Below are 23,588 nucleotides of genomic sequence, written 5' to 3' on the forward strand. Positions count from 1 at the left end.
CTGCTGCCACAGGTGCCAGAATTAAGAGGCCTTCTATCCTTGCAATGCCATATGGTTTGCTGCATAATATATTTATGAGATGAAGAAAATTATGTTAATTGCACATGTTACTGAACTCAGTGGTTTATATCTAGAAAGTTGTAACACACAGAGACATTCTTGGAATAAAACGGGACCAAGGAAACAGACAACACCGCAGCAAAGGTGGTCACACATGCCCTGTGTCCTTTGCTATGGTTTTGTCTCTGTTGGTGTGCCACTTGTTCCTGCTCTCTGCATTATTAGAGTGAGAAATGTGAATTTACGAGTAATGGGTTGGCTTCAGTGGCAACTTATACAGAATGAGTCTGATTAAAGCTCATTCATGTTAGTTTCCAAATAGAATCAAGTAGTAATATTAGATAGAAATAAGCTTTGAATGTTAAATTGAATACTTACTATTTTTCTTAAATATTTAAACAAAGCAAAATATAGAAGTTGTGTGGAGTCCTTTTGGTAAAGAAATAAAGAGGAAGGCTTATTTCCTGTATTTGATATATACACTGCCATTCACAACTGAACTTCTTGTCAATTGAGGAATTTGTAAATTGGAAACAATTGAAAGGTTGCTGAGTAGACCATAAATATGATCGCTTGGCGAAAACAAGGATGGAAAGGAAGAAGGGGAGTGCCCCCTCTGGCGCTCCCCTTGTTCCTTTCCATCCTTCCTTGTTTTTGCCAAGCGATCATATTTATGGTCTACTCAGCATACATGAACCAACTAGCCCAGCAACATGTACTTCTGAATTGAAAGGTTATTGCATCTGGTGCATCATGACAATGATGGCATGAAATACAAGAAGAGCACTTCACCATATGTTGATGAAGCAAAGTGTTACAGTGTCATGAATTATAGAGATGCAAACATGACGAGATTGTCCAAATAGTAATTTTCTTCACATGTATCATAAAAACAAATTTGCAGGCTGTGAAAAGGCAAGGCACCCTCATCAACTGACTGGAAATCCTTGATTATAAGTTAGTTACTCCATGCACTTGCTCAGTAACTGGTGCCTCTCCACAGCAGCTATGGCTACCCTTCAGCAGAATCATTTTGGAACAGTCACCACTTGCACCTGGCTTTCTCCCGGCAGACTCCAATAAGTGTTCTTACTCTTTCTATCAATGCCTAAGTGCATATTCGACAACTTCAAATAATTTATTCTCAAATTGAATATGGATTGAATATAAATGAAGTGACAAAGACTACTTGATTGGTATACAAAATTATGAATATCTGCACATCCCTGTTAAGGTTGCAATACTATCAAAAGAACATGCCCATAAACTACAGGAGACACTAAAAGAACTGCTCCCCCCCCTCTCCATCACAGGGAAGACAAGGACTCAGTTTTTGTCCCAGTGTGAACTGGCTTCCACCTTGATGTCCTATGAACAAGCTGTTGTAAATGTAGTGGAAATAGTTTCTCTTCCCTAACTTTCTTTACTTGTATAGCATGAACTACAGGTTTGTCATATCCTATTTCTTGCATGCATAAAGCATTTTGAGGAACAATCGCATTTAAGGCTAGTTTTGAAGTGTTTCTTTATTTGTAAATAGGATAGGATAGGATCTCATTGCTGGGCTGGAGATGTGTTATTCAGGAAAACAGCAGACTCAAACAAGGTCTTTTCAATGTTCTCCGCAATGAGCTTTGAGAATTATGAAACATTTTTACACGTCATCAGAAAACTGGAAACTTATTATTCGGTTCAACGGCACAAGCTAGAGTTAAAAAAGGTTGGTTAAGCCTTGACTATGCTGTTTACAACATTAGCGAGCAAAAATAATAAATGAAGTTAATGTCATATCTTGCAGTGCCTGACAGCAGCAGAGGGCACACTGTCCACACTCTTGGCTTCTCAGGCAGCCAGCCAAGCCAAATCTTATGAAGTTGCAGACGAAGAGCAGCACTTGTTGAATGCCCTGCTCAGCATATTCATGCTGTGTGACCACCACGAAGGTGAACTCACCAGTGTACTGGTGAGTGTTGTTGAAAAGTAAGTGATGCTCTCACTTGCAGATAGGTAATAGAGAAGCCAAGCTCAGATTGAAGTTGTAACTGCCTATGATTCTGATAAAACAAAAATGCAGAGATAGTGGTGGGGCAAGTAATCACCAATTTGCAATATCCATTTCTCGCTCGTTTTGTGCAATAAATAAGCTCATGCACAGTGTGTTTATGTACTGCCAGGCAAGCACTGTAGTACCGTGGTATATCAGTAGTGTCAGGTGTTTTATGAGAAAGTGTCACAGTTACTTTTTGTCATTCTATAAGTTGATGCAGTCGTAAACCAGGGGAACTTACTGCATACAAGCACACATAGGCCAAAGCATCTATCAGCTCTATGCTGAATTGCATTTCCTGACCAAAGCCCATGATGAGTTCCACCATGTAGACAAGATCAAGCGCCCTCCGATGGAATGCTTACATCATCATCATCAGCATCATCATCAGCCTGGCTACGCCCACTGCAGGGCAAAGGCCTCTCCTATACTTCTCCAACTACCCTGGTCATGTGCTAATTGTGGCCATGTTGTCCCTGCAAACTTAATCTCATCCATCCACCTAACTTTCTGCCGCCCCCTGCTACGCTTCTCTTATCTTGGAATCCAGTCCGTAACCCTTAATGACCATCGATTATCTTCCCTTCTCATTACATGCACTGCCCATGCCCATTTCTTTTTCTTGATTTCAACTAAGATGTCATTAACTCGCGTTTGTTCCCTCACCCAATCTGCTCTCTTCTTATCCCTTAACGTTAAACCCACCATTCTTCTTTCCATAGCTCGTTACGTCGTCCTCAATTTAAGTAGAACCCTTTTCATAAGCCTCCAGGTTTCTGCCCCATACGTGAGTACTGGTAAGACACAGCTGTTATACACTTATCTCTTGAGGGATAATAGTAACCTGCTGTTCATGATCTGAGCATGTCTGCCAAAGCCACCCCAGCCCATTCTTATTCTTCTGATTATTTCAGTCTCATGATCCGAATTCACGGTCACTACCTGCCCTAAGTAGATGTATTCCCTTACCACTTCCAGTGCCTCGCTACCTATCGTAAACTGCTGTTCTCTTCCGAGACTGTTAAACATTACTTTAGTTTTCTGCAGATCAATTTTTTGACCCACCCTTCTGCTTTGCCTGTCCAGGTCAATGAGCATGCATTGCAGTTGGTCCCCTGAGTTACTAAGCAAGGCAATATGTACCATCAGCGAATCGCAAGTTACTAAGATATTCTCCATTAACTCTTGCCCCCATTCTTCCCAACCAGGTCTCTGAATACCTCCTGTAAACACGCTGTGAATATCATTGGAGAGATCATATCTCCCTGCCTGATGCCCTTCTTTATTGGGATTTTGTTACTATCTTTATGGAGGACTACGGTGGCTGTGGAGCCGCTATAGATATCTTTCAGTATATTTACATACGGCTCGTCTACACCCTGATTCCGTAATGCGTCATGACTGCTGCGGTTTTGACTTAATCAAACGCTTTCTCGTAATCAATGAAAGATATATTAAGGGTTGGTTATATTCCGCACATTTCTCTATCACCTGATTGATATTGTGAATATGGTCTATTGTTAAGTAGCCTTTGCGAAATCCTGCCTGCTCCTTTGGCTGACAGAAGTCTAAGATGTTCCTGATTCTGTTTGCGATTACCTCAGTAAATACTTTGTAGGCAATGGACAGTAAGTTGATCGGTCTATAATTTTTCTTTAGCACCCCTTTCTTATGGATCAAGATTATGTTGGCGTTCTTCCAATATTCCGGTACGCTCGAGGTCATGAGGCATTGCGTGTACAGGGTGGCCAGTTTTTCTAGAACAATCTGCCCACCATCCTTCAACAAATCTGCTGTTACCTGATCCTCCCCAGCTGCTTTCCCCCTTTGCATAGCTCCCAAGGCTTTCTTTGCTTCCGGCGCTACTTGTGGGATGTCAAATTCCTCTAGACTATTCCCTCTTCCATTATCGTCGTGGGTGCCACTGGTACTGTATAAATCTCTATAGAACTCCTCAGTTACTTGAACTATCTTATCCATATTAGTAATGACATTGCCAGCTTTGTCTCTTAATGCATACATCTGATTCTTGCCTATTCCTAGTTTCTTCTTCACTGCTTTTAGGCTTCCTCCATTCCTGAGAGCGTGCTCAATTCTACCCTTATTATACTTCCTTATGTCAGCTATCTTACGCTTGTTGATTAACTTGGAAAGTTCTGCCAGTTTTATTCTCGCTGTAGGGTTAGAGGCTTTCGTACATTGGCGTTTCTTAATCAGATCTTTCGTCTCCTGCGATAGCTTACCGGTATCCTGTATAACGAAGTTACCACCGACTTCTATTGCACACTCCTTAATTATGCCCATAAGATTGTCATTCATTGCTTCAACACTTCAACACAGTTAAAGCCGAATACCTGTTCTGTAGCTTGAGCCAAAATTAATCTATTTTCCCTCTTACCGCTAACTCATTGATCGGCTTCTTATGTACCAGTTTCTTCCGTTCCCTCCTTAAGTCTAAGCTAATTCGGCATCTTACCATCCTATGGTCACTGCAGCACACCTTGCCTAGCACGTCCACATCTTGTATGATGCCAGGGTTAGCGCAGAGTATGAAGTCTATTTCATTTTTAGTCTCGCCTTTTGGGCTCCTCCACATCCACTTTCGGTTATCCCGCTTGCGGAAGAAGGTATTCATTATCCGCAAATTATTCCATTCTGCAAACTCCTAGAACCTATGCCACATTCCCCCACTGACTTGTCTCCAGCCTGCTTCTTGCCTACCTTGGCATTGAGGTCGCCCATCAGTATAGTGTATTTTGTTTTGACTTTACTTATCGCCGATTCCATGTCTTTATAGAAGCTTTTGACTTCCTGGTCATCATGACTGGAGGTAGGCGCATAGACCTGTACGACCTTCAATTTGTACCTCTGATTAAGCTTCACAACAAGACCTGCCACCCTCTCGTTAATGCTCTAGGATTCCTGTATGTTACCAGCTGTATCCTTATTAATCAGGAATCCGACTCCTAGTTCTCGTCTCTCCGCTAAGACACGGTAGCACAGGACGTGCTCACTTTTTAGCACTGTATATGCTTCATTTGTCCTCCTAACCTCACTGAGCCCTAGTATATCCCATTTAATGACCGCTAATTCCTCCAATAGCACTGCTAGACTCGCCTCACTAGATAATGTTCTAGCATTAAACGCTGCTAGATTCAGATTCCAATGGCGGCATGTCTGGATCCAGAGATTCTTAGCACCCTCTGCAGCGTCACAGATCTGACCACCGCCGTGGTCAGTTGCTTCGCAGCCGCTGGGGACTGAGGGCCAGAGTTTGTTGTATTCACATAGGAGGTTGTGGCCAAGTACTGCACCAGGGTGGCCAATCCTGCTCTGGTGAGGAAGTGCGTTACCGGTTCTGGTCATCGTAATCAGGCCGCACTCCAGGCCTGTTTATGCAATTCCATCAATACGCGGATGTTTTTTTTCAATCCGGTGCAAAATTGTGTGGCACCGGGATTCGAACCATGGTCCTCTTGCACGCGAAGCGGATGCTCTACCTTTAGTAGAGCATCCGTAGAGCGTAGAGGTGGAGGTGGAAAACATTACAGAGGTGGAAAATTAATTTTGATATCAAAGTCCTGCAAGCCCTGTGTGTCTGTGCGTGTGTGTGTTTAACCATGAACAGCAACAACTGTGGCAGCAAGAGTGACCACTTTCATGAAAGGCCAACAAACAAATCCACCAAGGAAAACATGGGGGAAATTACTTATACTTACTAATTGAGTTAAAGAAATGATAAATTAATGGCAATGAAAGCGGATGAAAAAACAACTTGCCGTAGGTGGGGAATGATCCCACGTCTTCGCATTAAGCGTGCGATGCTCTAAACTGTTGAGCTACCGTGGCACGATTTCCCTATCCACTTTCTTGGGTATTTATGTGTTACTACTAGAACTAACCTTGGGAGTGTTAGTCAGCGCCACCACTCACAAACCTTGGCGGCAGATGTGGAACATCCTTTCTGCCGCAGGCGTCACAAGTATGTGATCTTCTTGGGTGAAGGCAACTGGTCAATAAACCCACACATGCTACTTGAAGGCATCAATGTTGCCGGATTCGAGACCCTCGTTATGTAAGAACGAAAAGAAAGGGGGTTAACTAAGGGGTCCGATTTTTATTATTCATATGAGAAGCCAACAAACAAAGACACCAAGGAAAACATAGGGGAAATTACTTGTACTGACTAATTGAGTTAAAGAAATGATAAATTAATGGTAACAAAAACGGATGAAAAAACTACTTACCGCAGTTGGGGAATGATCCCACATCTTCGCATTACGCGATTCACATTTTGTGGGTTTATTGACCACTTTCCTTCACCCAGAAAGATCACATACTCGTGACGCCTGCGGCAGAAAGGATGTTCCACATCCACCGCCAAGGTTTGTGAGTGGTCGCGCTGGCTGACACTCCCAAGGTTAGTTCTTGTAGTAACGCATAAATGCCTACCCAAGAAAGTGGACGGGGAAACCATGCCACATTAGCTCAATTGGTAGAGCATCACACGCGTAATGCAAAGACGTGGGATCGTTCCCCACCTGCGGCAAGTTGTTTTTTCATCCACTTTCATTGTCATTAATTTATAATTTCTTTAATTCAATTAGTAAGTACAAGTAATTTCCCCTATGTTCTCCTTGGTGTCTTTGTTTGTTGGCTTCTCATGATATGATTAACAAAAATCGGACCCCTTGGTTAGCCCCCTTTCTTCTCACACTTCATGAAAGGTAATTGCAATTAACCTAAGGTTATAAGTTTGGTCAGTGATTGATTTGGTTACATGCAAAAGTCTTTATGTGTGGAGCAGAGTCCAGAAAAGAGCAAATAACTGCAGATTGAATTTATGTTATGTTCTCATATCGCTTATTGCAGTGTTTTTTGAAGTGCATGGCCACATTTGAATGAATTCTCTGCGTACATGTATTACAGAAAAATGTCTCTTGATCAGCCTTTCCCAAGCAGTCGTGTAACTATTAAGGTTTCAGCATACTTTTCTCTCCTTTATTGTATTATAGTGCATTCAATCTGGTTTATTATTTTTACTTTTTTTTTTAAACAAGGCTTTCTGTACCATATGGTAATTGTTAATCAACACAAGACTTGCCACCAGAATAACACTTCCTAGTTTAGCTTTTCTCTGTTGGCTATTTCCACAAACTGAAGACAGACAACACACTGTAAAGAGAGAGTGTAAAAAGTTACTTGGTATAGTGGAAGAGTTCCTGACTGTTCATAGAAATGTGAGATGGTGAATGAGCTCTCTGATGGCTGTTAATTCTAATTACGTGGTGCCGTGCAAAAAAAATTCAAATTAGGAAAGATACGAAAAATCTTCAAAACCCAAACAGGTTGGATGGGTGGCGAGAGTTTGAATCCACATCACTTGGCAAGGCTAAATCGGAGGTAAGATGCCTTGCATTTATTTATGCGATGACATCATGCCAAAGCATTTTGTTCGTTTCAGAGGGCCTGGTGGTTTCAGTCACTGCAAGGTCTGCTGATGCCTTATCTGCAGAGGTACGAGGATCCTACTCACGGATCAGCCAGCGAATTTAAACCAAATTTCAAACTTTCCCTGCCAGTGTTGTAGCAAGCCTTGCAACACCAATCCTCACAAGTACTCGAGAGAAGCAGTGCTTGTGGCTGCATCAAATGTGGGAGGAGATCGAGCAGCACTCCAAAACTTCAAGTAACCTACAGGGTAAGATAACACTTAAAAACACACAGTGAGAAATGGCACACGAGCAAGCTTTATAGCATCATGGCAAAGTAAAATATTGCAACACATTGTGGATAGACAGAAAACAAAATGTCACAGGTGAGAAAACACATGTGACATGGCCATAGATGGCATTCAAGGTTGTGAGTGGCACTGGCTGGCACTCCTAAGGCTAGATACATACACAAATACTCAAGCAAGTGGATGAGGGCACAGCCACAACTGCAGCTCACTGACAAGGCATCGCACACGCAGTGCAGAAGATGTGGGCGTGGCTCCAACCAAGGCTGTCTTCTCGTCCCCTTGCATTTCCCCTTTTGTTATTACTGGTAAATCTCAATTAAAGGAATATTTAATTTCCTTTATGCCTTCCTTGGCTTAATTCATTGTCCATTGGGCTCGTGTGGTTGTAACCAACAAAAGACGAGGCCCTTGGTTCCCCTTCTTGCTCAGGCTCTTTTGTTTGTCTCCTTCTGTCACACTGGTCTACATTTCTGTAGGCAGCAGACCTTATAGCCTCTGGGCTATAAGCATTAGACTTCATGGACACAAGAGTTTACTTTGGTCTCTGGTAGTGAAGTACATGAGCAAGACCACAGACCACCACATACATTATTCTTTAACAAAAACATTATAAAAATATCATTCGTCACATCACTGTTGACAATAAGAAGACAAAAGCTACAGCTTAAATTTCTTAACCGTATCTATTATAATCAGACAGCCATTAATCCTCATGAATACCTTTTAGAAATGATGTATGTTTTGCTTCATCGAGATAATACACAGCAAATATTAGAAAAGCCATACAGAACATACATTTATGGTTGTTAATTTTTTTAAACAATAAAGGAATGGATCTGGCTTCCAGATAGCGTTGTTAACATAACTAATAATGACCTTTGCTCCTGTTCCTTGTGACAATGTTGACTCCAATAAAATTGTATTTCCTGACGTGTATGTATTGTTGAGGATGTATTTTTGGTGTAATTTTTACATAATTTGTGTGTGTGTGTGTATGTGTGTTGTTTAAATTTTTGTTTCTTGCACCACAATGTATTGTTATTTGTATTATGTTACATGCTACCTCCCTCCCAATGCAATGCCTTGTGGCAATGTAGGTAAAGTGTAAATAAAAATAAAATAATATTGTGCTTTTGAGCTTAGTGCCATAAATTGATTTGCAGGGGAGAGCCTGTTGGTGGAACTGCTATCATGTACCATGGCTGTGGTACCAACTTTTCCAGCACCACTACTGGCCTGCTTGACCAGGCTAGGTGGGCTTGTTTCCAAAGTGGGTGTGGTCTCTGCTAGCAACTCAGCCGCCATGCAGGTACTGCAGAAGATTAAATGTAGCAAGATGCATGCCATAGTATATGATTTGGCATCGACCATTTATTCCTGAACTTAAGTCACAAACACCCAGGAGCCTTTAAGAGTGCTTAAGTGTGTTCGAGGGGACTGCTCTGGGGAAGTGCTGTTAGCAAGCATTGTCTAGCAAGAGTGGAAGCAAAAGGTTTGCTGTAGGATGCTAAAAACATGTACATTTTGTCCACTATGCACAGAAATGGGAAGGCATGACTCGAGAAGTTCATTTATATGCAGGTGCTGCTGTCTACACTCTACGACATTCTTCATAGCCCGAAGGAACTGGACAGGCTCTTTGGATCTCGACTTGACTCAAAGATAAACCTAGAGTGTGCTCACATTGCGAATGAGATGATAGCACATGCACTGCAGCTTACTCAACGCCAGGAAGATGAACTACTTGGAAGCCATGATTGTGATCAGCGAGTGCTCAACTGCTTGGACTTGCTGGCTGGATTACTCACTGCAGAGAGGTAAAAAGTGTCCTGCGTAAATGCAAGAAGCAAACATAAAAGAGCCTACTGATTCATTCGTGGGATTTAATGTTCCATGGGATTTAATGTTTGTGCAAGCTTCAATTCAGTGCCTACACCTGCTTGCTGACATGGACTGTGGCTTTATGCAGCTAACAGTGTGGCAAAATAAGACAAATGAAATGTGGATGTGTGCAACAAATTGGCCAATGTGTGGTGCCCAACCATAGGTCAGCAAAATCGAAATAACTCCCATGGACTCGCACACAAAATATTTTTTTTGCTTAGGGCTCATTCGGACTCAGTCTGGTCAGAACTGTGCTCGACTGGGCTCACTCATACTCAGACTCACCGAAATTCTACACAGCCAGGCTCACTCAGACTCTCTGAAATTCTACTAAACTGGGCTCACTCGTACTCTTTAAAATGCTACTCAGCTGGGCACCACTCAGACTTAAGGGCCGGTCTGAGTCTGAGAGAGTCAACTCATGAGTGAGTTTGCCGACCTATGTACTCAAAATTCCAAAGCAACGCATGGGCTAGGGATGACAAGTAATCATTCTTTGTGTACTTCAGGCACATTCCAATGGATATTGATCTATGTATGTATCTATCTATGTTTCTATCTAATCATTTTCCTGCCTACCTGGGTCACTGGGTAGTCGGTGGTGGAATGAGTAGCACATCGGGCTGCTGTGCGGAAGTAACAGGGCTCGAAATTAACCATCAGACTAACTTGGGTCACTGAGTATGTGGCAATGTGTGCATACGTTCTTTATGGGATTGGGTAGCTACCAATGTTCGAAGAAACTCTTTGAGTACCAAGTATGTGCCACTTGGTCTGTGCTGGTCTCCAATGAACCTCTTGGATGCCAGCTTGGGAGCCCGGGTAGGTGCCAATAGATGTGAGCCACTCTTCACTGAACGAATTTGATGCCAAGGGTAACTAGGTATGTGCCGCTGGGAATGTGCCGCTCTACAATCACAAAAAAGATCCCTTAAATTTATCCGATGCTGAGCGGAATCGAACCCATGTCACATGCATTCCTCAAGGACAGCAACCCGACGCATTGGCAGGCTGTGCCACAAATGCACTGGGTATGTGCTGCTTTTCAATTAACGCATTTCACACCAACATTTTAGCGAGCTGCACCATAAATTAACTGGTTATGTGCCACTTTTCAACAAGCCTCTCGCGAACTTGGGTCACTGAGTATGTGCCACTTAGTGTGCAGCAAGCGAGGAAACCATTCTCGGCGTTCACAGGCACCAGCACGCCATGCTTCTTGTCTTGGAGGCCACACGCAAAATTCTCAGTAGTGCCACTAGCTGGAGCAGCATGTCTGGAAAGAAGCATGAGGGTGGAGCCTGGTTGTCACATGATGTGTTCCTCAGCTTTCGCATGTGCCAGCATGCCACGCATTTTGGAGGCCACGTGCAGGCTTTGCTGCCGCAGCGCTGGATGGTGGTGAGTGTTCTTAGGGACACGCAAAAGAGGAGTCCCGCTGCAGTGCACACCTCATATATAACTCGTTTTGACTGTGTCAGTACATCGCATCACTATACTGATTCAGTGGTAATGCATTACCATTGACAGTCATCGTGAGGTGGGTTCCGCTGCAATTTTTTGCAAGACTTGCGAGAGACATCTTTTTATAGACAAGCATGAATACCCTCAAGTTGGTCTTGAAATAAAAAAATCTAGCCTAGCTGTGTCACTGCACAGAAACATAACTGGATGCTCCTTGGCTGTGAAACAAAACTTCGTTCAGCAAACTGAACACAGCTGCTGTACTCATACACGGACTACTTCAGTATCTGTGCACTTAATACAGTAAAGCAGCAAGGTTAAGACTCTGTAGTGTGAGGCCATGTTTTGAAACAATGGGTTTCAGGCACTAGCAGCAATATCTGCTTCCAGTTACAGCCTGTCACTCTACGAATAACTTGTAAGTAAAAGTTCTATAATTGCCATCGATATGATGATTACTAATGGTTGGCACTAGGATGTGCCTGTACTTGTAGAAATGCCTATTTGATTTGAAGTAACTGTAATCCTTTCAGCAAACAGCTACACCCTTTGCTCCTTTTTATTACTGCTATGTTCCTGGTTAACAGTGTTGGCGCATTATAATTCCTTTCTAAACAGGGATGCATCTTGGGAAGAAAGCCTCTCTCAGACAGCCGAAGATATTACTCTGGGTTTGGTTGCAGAACAGCTGATGAGAACACCACAAGGTATTGCACAGACATATGAGTATTTGGAAAAAAAATTAACGATGACCACAAAATGACTGAACTCTTGCAAAAATTTTTGTACAAAAGGAATCTACTGCTTTACCTGCATCATACCTGCACCCATTATTATTAAATCAAGATATTAAAAGTTTATTAACCCATAAAATATACACATTGTTAACCCATTTGTGCTATGCCTAGAATGTTGTCCCCAAAATCTAATGAGAAAGAAGTTTCTCAAATATGATAGTGGGTGACCCCGTATGCATGAACAACATCTGTGAATCTTACTAAGTACCCATCATTTTCAATGTTTTCAGATCTGTCACAATGCTTAGCATGCATTATTGCTCTTTTACTGTGAAATGCCTGCAGAGTTGTGTCAGCCAAAGAAATAGCTGCAATGTTACTTGTTGCACCACTGGTTCTGTAGACACTCTGCACTTTGCAGGCCCACAGAACATCAAGTATTTGCACACTGTGCTTCGTCAAAATGAGACCTGGATAAGACATACCCTAGCCATCCCACCATCGGACCACCATGATGTTACACTGCCATCGCAGAGTACGCTTGATCTCAGGAGCAGTCATCAGACAACAAAGGAACACAAATTCAATCCTCTAGAAGCATATGCCGCCTGCCTACATATTGCACAAAACTGTGACAAGACTTCTACGCCATAATAAAGCTTTTTATACAATTCCGAGAGTTCATGCTTCAACAACAAAGCCATGACAGTGTCATACGAATAACCAGAAACATTATTTGCTTTTTTGCTTTTAGTGGCTGTAAGGGGGTGGTTGCTAAAGAATATAATAAATAAAAATAATAAAGTTTGTAAATTTTTAACTTATCACATATGATAAATTCTTATTTATCTTTAGTCAGCAGTTCAGAATTATGAATGCATCTGGGAACCCTTGCCTGCACATTAACTAGTAAAAGGGGCTATCTGCACGAAACGGACCTCCATTTTTATATGTAATTTCATTCCAACATTATGTCGCACAGCAAATCAGATGAATAATAGAGTCCAGGAGCAGGAGATTAGGAGCTGGAAATGTGACAATTAAGGATATACAGGGTGTTCTAGCTAACATTAGCCTAGCTGTTAAAAACTGATCCAACTGGATTATGAGACCTATAATGTTTGGTCATCGATCCTCTTCTTCCACCAGGACAATCTTTCGGTGCTATGTATCTTAAATTTATCTTATATTAATTAAACAAGATCACAATTTTAAAGGGTGTGGCATCCAATGGGAAACCTTTTGTGTACTATAACAAAAAATTCATTTGTTTTCATCATGCTATGACCTGCGTAATTATTTTTTATGCACTTGTGTGTGAAACACAAAAAGTGCCACGCGTTTTACTGTTATTATTAATAGCATTAATATCATATGCTTACATTTCGCATAACCCTCAAGCGAAAACACATATTTACTAGTATATGCAATTCAGAGCCTGCTGGCCTTGACTGAACAAAACCTTGTTGCCCTTTTAATTAGTAGCCACATTTACTGTGAATGCGTCATTGGCGCATTGCTCCCCATTTCCCATGTGTCGCATACAGGACAGTAATGCACTAAAAAGCAAATGTGGCGCTTACATTGCTCTGTATTGCAAATGGTAGCTGTGACACAGATTTTTTCCTAACCAAGGCGCACTCAAAGGCCTAACAGGTCTAGGATTGGCACAGAAATGCTCACAATGCAAATCACAGTGTATGTCAACGATGGCTTTGTAAGATAAGGAAAATCACACCTCTTGTGAAGCATGCCCATGTGCACTACTATTTGTGAATTTTTTTTTCCTTCCTTGGAAAAAGTGCAGAGAACATGGTAAATAAGATCACCAAGCACGTCTCTGTTGTTTTTGCTTATGTGGTTACTTTTAAAACTGTAAATAATGCCTGCCAACAAGGATTTGCATAGGTAAGTTTGTCATGTGACTTCTGTCCTTGTATTTGCATGATTATATGCTCCTGTGAATGATTTAATTAGCCTGTTTAAATAAAGCATTTGTGTCCAAAAGGATACCCTTGCCCATGTTAATCATTGTAAAAATTACCAAGAAAGTCACAAACTTTGGGCTTCCAGCTGACAAAAATCCCAATTTCCCCCTGGTTTTTCGCTTAAAGGGTGCCTTACCAGGCCCCATAGCAAATTTTGGTTATACATTGGAGGGAGGAGGGAAAGAGAAAAGCAGAAGGCAGGGAAGTTAGCCAGAATAACGTCCAGTTGGCTACTCTACACAGGGAATGGGGAAAAGAAAGATGACAGGGAGAGAGAGGAGGGAAGGAAACTGCAGTGAGTTCGCTTATAGAAATTGCATTAATAGTCACAGATGGTCGCACAAGCCCCTCGTCCTCAAGAAGCACAAAAGCGCCTTCACCGCTTTATGGGCCGACGAGCGATGGGGGCGGTGTTCCAGCAGCACCTGCACAAAAAGCGGCCGATTGTCCAGTTTTTGGAGAGCTTTGGCAAGTTTTTGTCTTTCTGGGGCATATCGTGGACAGTGGCCCAGCAGGTGGTCAATATTTCCTTCGGTGCCGCAGACCTCTCATGCTACACTGTCAGTCACTCCAATTAATGTAGAGTATGCCTTTGTGAAGGCAACTCCTAACCAAAGGCGACAGAGAAGCGTAGCTTCACGTCGAGGAAGTCCGAGTGGGGGTGGGAGTAGCAGTGAGGGGTTTAATCGATGCAGTCATGCAAGTCGTAAGTTTGGCGAGTTCCACTCTGTCACTGTGAGACTGCGTGCCAAGTTATATGCTGGAAGTTGTTATGTGTCCTCTAAGGAGCATTCTGCCGCAAAATATTTTCAAATCGGCTCATTAATAGCCGAGATATAAATATTTCAGTACCGTGAACCCATGATTTCAGCAGGCGGGCTCCACTGCCAAGCAAGACGCTCTCTTCACTCGCCCCGTCTAGCCTTTGAAAGCAAAATTCCTTCCCTGCGTTCTCCCATACCGGACCTCGAGGATCGCATGAATATATACGTCACAGGCCCCGCATTGTTCTTTTTTTTTTCGGTGCTACGCAATTCCGCTGACGGCGTCACACGCGAGTTGTTGTCTAATTTGCGTAGCGCACTATTTTGCATGCTGTGCACAAGGAAACATGACTAGCGGTATAATTCAGTGCTACATGAATACTGAGGCAGGACAAGCGCATCGCAGAGCATGATCACGCGCTGGAACACGGTAGAAAATGGCATAGTTTAGGTACCTGCGCACATGTCCGCACGACCGCGCGAACAAGCAGACGAAGCGGAAGTACATCTCTCTTGCTTCGGTGCGAAGTAAAACAAAAACACGCAGACATTCTGTTTGTGTATTTTATTATTTCTCTAAACTTCAATTAGTCAATTCAAGCAACAGATCACACAGATAACAGATGTTAATTATGTCTTGAATAATTCTCGAAGTCACGTGTCACCATGAGCGACGTCACTGCAGACACGATTACGTAGGCGCAGGGGCACGACTACGTCATCGTCCGGCTTGGAGCGTGGTGGTCGCGAGGAGAAGGAAAAACGGCGTTTGATTTGAAATTTCAGACCTTTCCACGGCGCATAGCGATGTAATACTTTGCAACACGATCATTATCGCGTAATGTATGCTCTGCACTTGTCAGCTCAAAATGGCCAGACCTGGTGAGGGGCCATTTAAAAATAACACTTGATCTTTACCCCTCAATGGAAAAAAAAGGAGAAAAAGAGAGAAAGCTAAAACAAAGGACTGTATATACAGATGTAGCTGGGAGCCCAATATCACTCAAAAGGCTGTGCACCCTCTCTGTCAACTTTTTGAAACCCCTGCCATTTTTTCATCAAAATCAGAGAAATCTCATCATTTATGAGATCGTGCCACCATCAATACATTGATTAAGACTTGTATTGGGGGTGGCGGGAGTAGCATTATTGGTATATAGTGCTGTATACGTATAATAGACACAAAACTAGAACGCAAACATGAATGAGGAAGCACTTCTAGTAGCTGGTTTATTTTGTAAGAACACAGGGGAAGTGAAATCATGCACAGAAACACCCATGCGCAGAGAACAATGTGCAGAACATAAAAATTGGACAAAATGAAAAACACGAACTAATTTATGATGGACTGTAGAAGGTGAACTATAATTGACATATGTGATCTTATTATTCATCACTTTGCCTCGACTCCACTTTTGGAACTACACTATATGTGTGCATGTTCTGGACTTTTCTGGCTGCCTAGAATATAAAATTGCTTGTCAGTAAGCATTATCGACAGTGAGACAGTGAGCTTATGCATGGACCGTACTTTTCTGTGAGCATATTGTAAGTTTCTAAGATAATTTGTCTGAGCATGTCATTACTGCATGTCACCAATGTTTTACATATTTGTAAAATTACATGGTACATTTGCACAATGAGCAATGAAGAGCAAGGATTTCTTCCAATGCCACTCGTTGGCACAAATTATTGTTCCCGAAGCCTTTTGTTGAGGCACCTGCCTGTATGGCATATGTATGCTGCTCAACAGCACAGAGAGATCTTATAAACAGCTCCTACCTCACACTTCTTTACATGTTTAACATTACAGTGTGTAGAGATATCTCAGTGTCCTCTGAATGTCCTCTGCATTAACTTTGCTGCGCAGACCTATAAGCTTCCTCAGTGCCAAGAACACCACCTGCACTGAATACTCTCAATACCACTGTGCCAATACTATGGCCTTTGAGATTGGGTGGCACAATGGAGGGTTGCACCACATGCTGTCTTGGTCACTTCAATACAAAAGTTAAGTGCAATGGCAGGTGGAGCATGGCGGGTGGACATCATCCTGCAGTAGTGTGGTGGCACAGCTTCAAGTGTCATTTGAACAATCAAACCAACGGGAAGGCAGCGACATCGTGCAGGAAGCAGCAAGCATTTGATTACCGATAATTCCACTCATACGAATGACATTCATGAATGTTTTGCTGGAAATAATTTGTCACGATGTGCCCTTTAATAAAAGGCGCATTCCACATAGCCTATAAAAGTCCTTGTGGGGCTCAATTAAGAGTTAAGTGATATGGTTATGTAAAAAAGCAAAAGATAGAATACACATAGTATTATCACTCTTTAACAGCACAAGTATGCAACTCGGCAACATTATAAAGGAGGAAGCCTAGATTGTTAAAGGGCCCGTGAACCACCACTCGGGCTTGGGGAAATAACATAGTCCGCAGGTAGCATACATTGTTGTGAACATCTCAGCCAAGTCCTGCTGTCGTACGCGGTCCGTGGAGCTTGCAAGCGGAGCGCGAAGACACCTTTCTCTCAAACGCTCTCGTTTCGAAAACCCCATGATCCTCACTCTTTTCTGCGTGCTTTATTTCGTCATAAAGCACACTGCAATATGCGGCTGCTATTGGTCGCTGTGCTCGGCTACACCGCGGCCGCCGCAAGGTGCCACCACGAACCCAGTGGCTAAGCGCACTGCAGCTCTCTAAGGAAAGACGCGTTTGGCTTACGTTTAGCGCGGCATAGTCACCAAATCGTAAATTTGAATTGCGCGCCACGGTGACGTCTCCGCCATAGCCTTCGCAGTGCAAGGCATTGGAGGAGGAAGGGGAGCACAGCTGAGGTCGTGTTTGATTGCCGATAACTTCGTTTCTGCTGAACGCATTGAAGTACTTTTTGCGGCAAAGTGGTTCTGAAATAGCCTATCTTCACTTCAAATGTCTTTCTCCACTTCAATAAAAAGTGGTTCAGGGCCCCTTTAAGTGTTCAGGGCACCTTCAAGATACACCCAACAATGCCGTTTATTTGTTGCAGCCACTATTTCACTCTCGATCAGATAAATGAGAAAGCAAGACATTACATAGCACATATATTACCTAACAGTGGCTCCACAACCGGGAATATTAGGTTACGTGTACAATGAGAATGATTAAGCATTAAAACATGAGAATGAAAAATAAGAATGAAAAATAAGAATGATTAATTTACATGCAATATGGGCTTAGTTATATTTTACAGCATAAGCTATTATGGGCTCATTACAATAGCTGTTTCAGTTGGTGGTGATGTCTGCCACCACCGGTGTCCATCACAGCTATTGCTGGGAATGAGAAAAAATATACCCAGTTCCCGCCGGGATCGAACTCGGGTCTGCTGCATGAGAGTCGGCTACTCTGTCACGGAGCCATACCAGTGCTTGCTAGCTTGCAGCCGAAACATGCCCTATATATGTGTCCTAGCACGCAAGGATGCACGCAATGTGACATGCGCACCTTGTAACATTGAAATGTGTGCCCTTTGCATTGCAGTTGCATAATATTACACGAGGTGGCAAGCCATGTAGCACTTACATCCAGTTAGGTGACATATGAATGCCCACATACAGGATCTAGATGGTCATACCGACAACAATTGAGTTAATGCTAAATCGCTGTGAGGAATGTAACCTCGTTATTGTAAATACAGGGAGTAAATGTGATGGCCAGATGACATGGGAAGTCGGAAATAAGCAATCAACCATTGCTGTCTGATGACAGAACAGAATGGATAACTGGGCTAGTTGGCTTACTTGCATCTTGAAACTGTAGAAGTGCACAAAGACAAGAATGAAGAGAGCAGTCAGAACGAGGCGCTTACTCACAACTGAAAAATTTTATTGAAAGGAAACAAATGTGCACACAAAACAGAGTAGGACGGCTGTGCATGCGTGTCAAGGAACACGGGTTAAATCGATTCAAAGGCAATGTTAAAAGTTAAAGAAAGTCTAACTACAAAGAAACTTGAATTCCTTATCATGTTGCAAGACCGAGGGGTGGCTGATGCAGTTATCACCTCTTTTCTTTATGTGGAAGGCCTCCGTCATTTCACGGGTTAGTTGGTTAGTGCTTTTGAACATAATCTGAGTGTCTTCGAAAACAGGATAACAGCCGCGATCCCTACAGTGGGTGGCTAGATGAGTCGTTCCTGATGAATTATATGCCACCAGCTGCTCTCTTAGCCTCACGTTGACGCAACGCCCAGACTGACCTACGTAAACCTTACCGCACTTAAACGGGATTATATATACTATGCCCATTGCACAATCTACAAATTTTTTGGTGTGCTTAATACTGCACTGCAATGGCTTCCTCCGAATATGCGAACAAATTGTCTGAAGTTTGTTTTTCATTGAAAAAAGAGCCTCAACCTTATACCTAGTGCCTGCATGCTTTAATTCGTGTGATGTTCTATGTGGGTACGGAACGACGGCTATTTTATTATTTTTATGACAATCTTCCTGGGTGATCCGACTGTCTTCTTTGGTTCTTATTTCTTTCAAAGTGTTAGCGCACACTGATATAATGACAGACTGAGGATAGCCTGTGTGTTGAAGCTTGTCGATCTGGTTGAGAAAGTTCGTTTTTATCATGTGATGACATGATTCTTTTCAATGCGAAACCTGTGCTGTTTTTATTATTTCTCTTTTTACAATTTTTGAATGATCTGACCTGTAGTTAAAAGTAGGTTTAATAGACCTCGGTCGGTAGTACCAGCAAACATGAAGTGGTTAAAATATTAGTCTTAGATTAAGAAATTGTAATTGGTTATCCTGGGGCAATTCAAAAGAAAAATTTAATTTCATACAGTTTTCCTTGAAAACCTTTCAAATGTTTATAACACCCTGGGTTGGATTGGTGGAATCAGCTAAGACCAGAAAATCGTCTAAATATCTGGACACCTTGGTTGCTAGTCCTGAAAGATGAGGCTGTAGCCCTCTATTGAGCTTGCTTAAAAAAGTTTCACTTAAAATTGGAGCAACTGGGATTCCTATGCAAATCCCTAAATGCTGAAAGTAAAGTCACAAATGTAATGACACAAACGTAGAATTTAGGTAAAAGCTCAGCAACTCGAGAAAGCTTGCAACTGAGGTTTCACTTTTTAGACTAAGAGAAAGTTTGTCATTATCGACCATGATACATTCTTTCACGCAAGCCATTAAATCATCATGAGGTATAGAGTAATACAGATCTTCGATGTCATCGAAGATCTGCAGAGGCTTGCGTGAAAGAATGTATCATGGTCGATAATGATGAACTTTCTTTTAGTCTAAAAAGTGTAACCTCGGTTGCAAGCTTTCTCGAGTTGCTGAACTTTTACTTCTACGTTTGTATCTTGGGGAAGGCAGAACTTTACCCTTAGAAAATGGGAAATAAACTGGGAGAAAGAAACTATGGTTCAGATACTGGTTCAAGCAAATAAAGGTGAAAGTGAACATTGGTTGTCAGAAATAGGTGTGAAAAAGGCTGCACCTATAAAATTTGGAACCAAATTAACTTATTAAGCAGAAATTCGGGGACAATACAAGAACATATCCTAGACGAAGATAGAAACAAACTGGAAGGAGACGCGCCATTAAATTACATTGAAGAAATGACAGCCAAATAATTCCAAAGCAATGATGAGGTGGTGTTAGAGAAAAATAAGAGCATGAACGAGAACCAGGTGGAAAATGAGCTGGTGCTTGAGAAATTTCAACTGGTAGAAAGCCGCAGGGAAAATTCCTAAGAGGTTCCTGTTAGGTTGATTAATGAACTAGGAACGGAATGTAAGGAAGCTCTCTTGAAAGCTGTAGAAAAAAGCTTACAAGATAGATGAATACCAGACAGCTGGCGATAAAATAGAATCAATATATATATAAAGGTAAGGAGAAAAAAAGATAGAATTCACTCATATAGACCGGTGACCATTATGTCGATAATACTATACAGGTTAGCAATGCAGGCGATTAAATTAATGCTACAAGCATGGGCAGACAATAATGGCATATTGGGAGAACTTCAGAATGGCTTCAGAATAGGTAGGTATCTGGAACATGGCAACAAAGAACGTCAAATGCAAAGTCGGAGAGGCTGAGACAATCTTATGGGTGGCGGCAATGGAAAAGAAACCTGCTATGAGTAACTGCTTAAGAGGAAAAAACGAAATCTGGAAAGAAATATTTTATGATAACTCAAAGGGAAGCTCTTTACTTTTCGAAGCGAGAAGATCATGCCTTGGAACGCTGCAGTAAAGCTAGGGAAATGATGGAACATATTTGATTAGAATGTGAAGATATCTGCACAGCAGTTGGTTTAGGCTCCTATCCTCTGGCCTCCTTGAAGCCTTGGGTTCAGCGATAGCATGTGGAAGTTTGGAAGTTTCGTGGCAGAAAAGTAGGGAGATCACAAAGAAAAAAAGAAAAAAAGGCGCAGAAGAACAAAGTTCCCAATAGTGGTTCAGAAAATTTGATGCTGGAAATTCTGGTTCTTCTTCAAAACAATTGGAGGGCGCTTAAGCTTCGCCTTTAAGAGTGGAACACGATAGCGTTAAAAGATCCCCAACTGCTTCTCATGCCTCCCGGCAACTGCAAATTATGTAACTGTAATGTTTACTAAGAAACGGTGGCAGTGAATGCCATGCACAAAGGCGAACTTTCTGGTATAAACGCGGCCTCTTGCGCGGGCCGCGATGAGGCAGAGGCGAGCACCATCTGGAGGTATTGCAAGGAACCGGGTGTGCCACTTTATGGCCTTTCAGATTTGTGTGCGCAAATCTGGGAGGCCATGGCCACTCTATGAAAGGTAGAAATGCTGAAAAAGATGTTTGTGGTTTTTTTTTTTTAGTTTTCGCATAACAGAATTGTATTCTTGTATATTCAAATTACAATCGAACACTATCATGTCTCTAAGTTATGCAAAAGTTGTACTTTAAGATTTTTCTATGTATTTTACCTTCAGACATTAAATTACTTCAGTAACTTCCTTGCACCACATAGAGGGCCTGTGGTTGGGTATGGTTCGAAATTCTTTTAGCCGAAACGACGTCCGACACTGGAAGCTGGATGCGGGACGCCGACGCCGGATTTTCTGCGACATGGGGCTGTTAAAAAAAGTAGGTAGGACATAAGGCAAAACAATAATATGAGCTTGAGGATGCAACCCACCATCCAATTTCAAAGGGAATGCTCATAGCATCCATCCATCTATTCATCCAGCATAGGTAGCGGTACAAGGCAGATAGAGAATGTTTGAGGAAGAAAAAAAAATATTAAGGAGATGTGTACAAAAATGCTAGTATGAAAAATATGTATAGCATTTCCTAGGTATACTACTATACATACTAGGCATACTACTATATATATATATATATATATATATATATATATATACTGTATACTAGGTATACATACTAGGCATTTCCTAGTATGTATAGCATACCTGATTAAATCAAGCAGGCTAGATGAATATTTGTCACTACCCTGTTTCAAAGGGAATGCCAATAAGTCATCACCATCATCATCATAAACAGCAGGAGCATGAAGGAAGAAAGAAAAGGTAGGAGGGAGTATACCGCAACGTGATTGAAGCCCAACCTGCAGGCCCAACACTTGATTGCATGTCAAAGCTTGCATTTGGTTTTAGTGTTCCCACTCTGTAGGCAGAACCATAGGAGGGCAGCCAAACAAGCACGCACCAAATAAAGACTACTGGCATAGCTAGTGGGAACCATACATCTCAGCATATCTCGATTCTTGCTCCATGATCTCAATGGAACAGGTGACGTGTTGGGCCACCACTGAGTAAATATATGGGGTTCACGGAGCGTTCACTTGCCAAGGCTGGCTGCGTGACATAATGTTCCCTACTTTTTCGTTCCTCCATGGTTCCCGTTCTACAGGTACAGCCACAGCAGAGCAGCCGAACAAATGTGCAAAACTACTGGCATAGCTACTGGGAATCAAACACCTTGGCAAATCTTGATTCTTGCTCGGCGATCTTGACACAAGAGGTCACGCGTTGGGCCAGTACTGTGGCTTCACAGTGTGTTTGCTTGCCAATGCTGGCTGCATGATGTAATGCTCTCTCCTAGATTTTTTCTTTCTCCATGAGCAGCAGCATCGTATCATGCCACTTGTCACGCGATGCGAGATGCATGCCGCATAGCGTCGCTACGTGCAAACTTTACATTGCGGTTGCATTGTATTCCACCAGGTGTCATGACATGTAGCAGTTGCATCGTATCGTGCCACAGGTCAAGGGATGTGACATGTGTGCGGCATTGTCCGGATGCATGTGTGTATTCTTCAGTACACGTTATAGGACCTCCTCGCAAGGTACGAACTGCCATTGAAGAAGCGAATCGTAGAGCTATGCGCGCAGCTGCAACTAGGCAACGTCGGGCTCAGCAGACCGCTGTGCAGAGAGCAGCACAAGCCACAGCTCACTGTCGACACCAGGTGGACAGTTCAGATTGTTCTCGTGAAAATCACACGAAGAGACTTCGCTGCGAGTACCCTGCGGTGTGTTCTGCCGAAAATGGAGCTCCTAAGGAGCTCCTATGGAGCCGCTCCTCCATCTTATGCTGTGACTGTGTTGCATGTGCCGCGCAGGCCTGTGACTTTTTGGTTGGACTGAACACTGATATCTGAGAAATGCGGGTTTCAAACATAAAATTGAATACTTTATATATGTTCCCATTTGTAAATATGCATTGTAGATGTTAGCAACCCTAGTGGCTTTTGTATGGCTTTTGCAAAGTTCCGCTGTTGTAGCATTCGAAAATGCCTAATCGGGGCACACAGCTAGTGGAAAGAAAGGTTGCGTGCCTGAACAGCCTTGCAGAAAGAAAACACACAGACGGCACTTCTTTATGTCAGCATGCTCC

General features: G+C 42.4%; 1 protein-coding gene across 3 annotated transcripts in view; it reads left to right on the forward strand.

The window, feature by feature from the left end:
* Positions 1–12,609, forward strand: part of LOC126542999 (uncharacterized) — a 29,571-nt gene extending 16,962 nt beyond the window's left edge. For all 3 annotated transcript variants that reach the window (XM_055077540.2, XM_055077542.2, XM_055077541.2), the window contains 8 exons: positions 1,859–2,040; positions 7,456–7,510; positions 7,572–7,624; positions 7,690–7,808; positions 9,014–9,159; positions 9,432–9,667; positions 11,817–11,905; positions 12,357–12,609. In XM_055077540.2, the coding sequence (XP_054933515.1) occupies positions 1,859–2,040; positions 7,456–7,510; positions 7,572–7,624; positions 7,690–7,808; positions 9,014–9,159; positions 9,432–9,667; positions 11,817–11,905; positions 12,357–12,589 (1,113 nt within the window). In that variant the 3' untranslated portion in view covers positions 12,590–12,609. The remainder of the gene's footprint in view (positions 1–1,858; positions 2,041–7,455; positions 7,511–7,571; positions 7,625–7,689; positions 7,809–9,013; positions 9,160–9,431; positions 9,668–11,816; positions 11,906–12,356) is intronic.
* The last annotated feature ends 10,979 nt before the right edge of the window (positions 12,610–23,588 follow it).

The sequence above is a fragment of the Dermacentor andersoni genome, chromosome 2, assembly GCF_023375885.2.
Source record: "Dermacentor andersoni chromosome 2, qqDerAnde1_hic_scaffold, whole genome shotgun sequence".
Taxonomy (NCBI): domain Eukaryota; kingdom Metazoa; phylum Arthropoda; class Arachnida; order Ixodida; family Ixodidae; genus Dermacentor; species Dermacentor andersoni.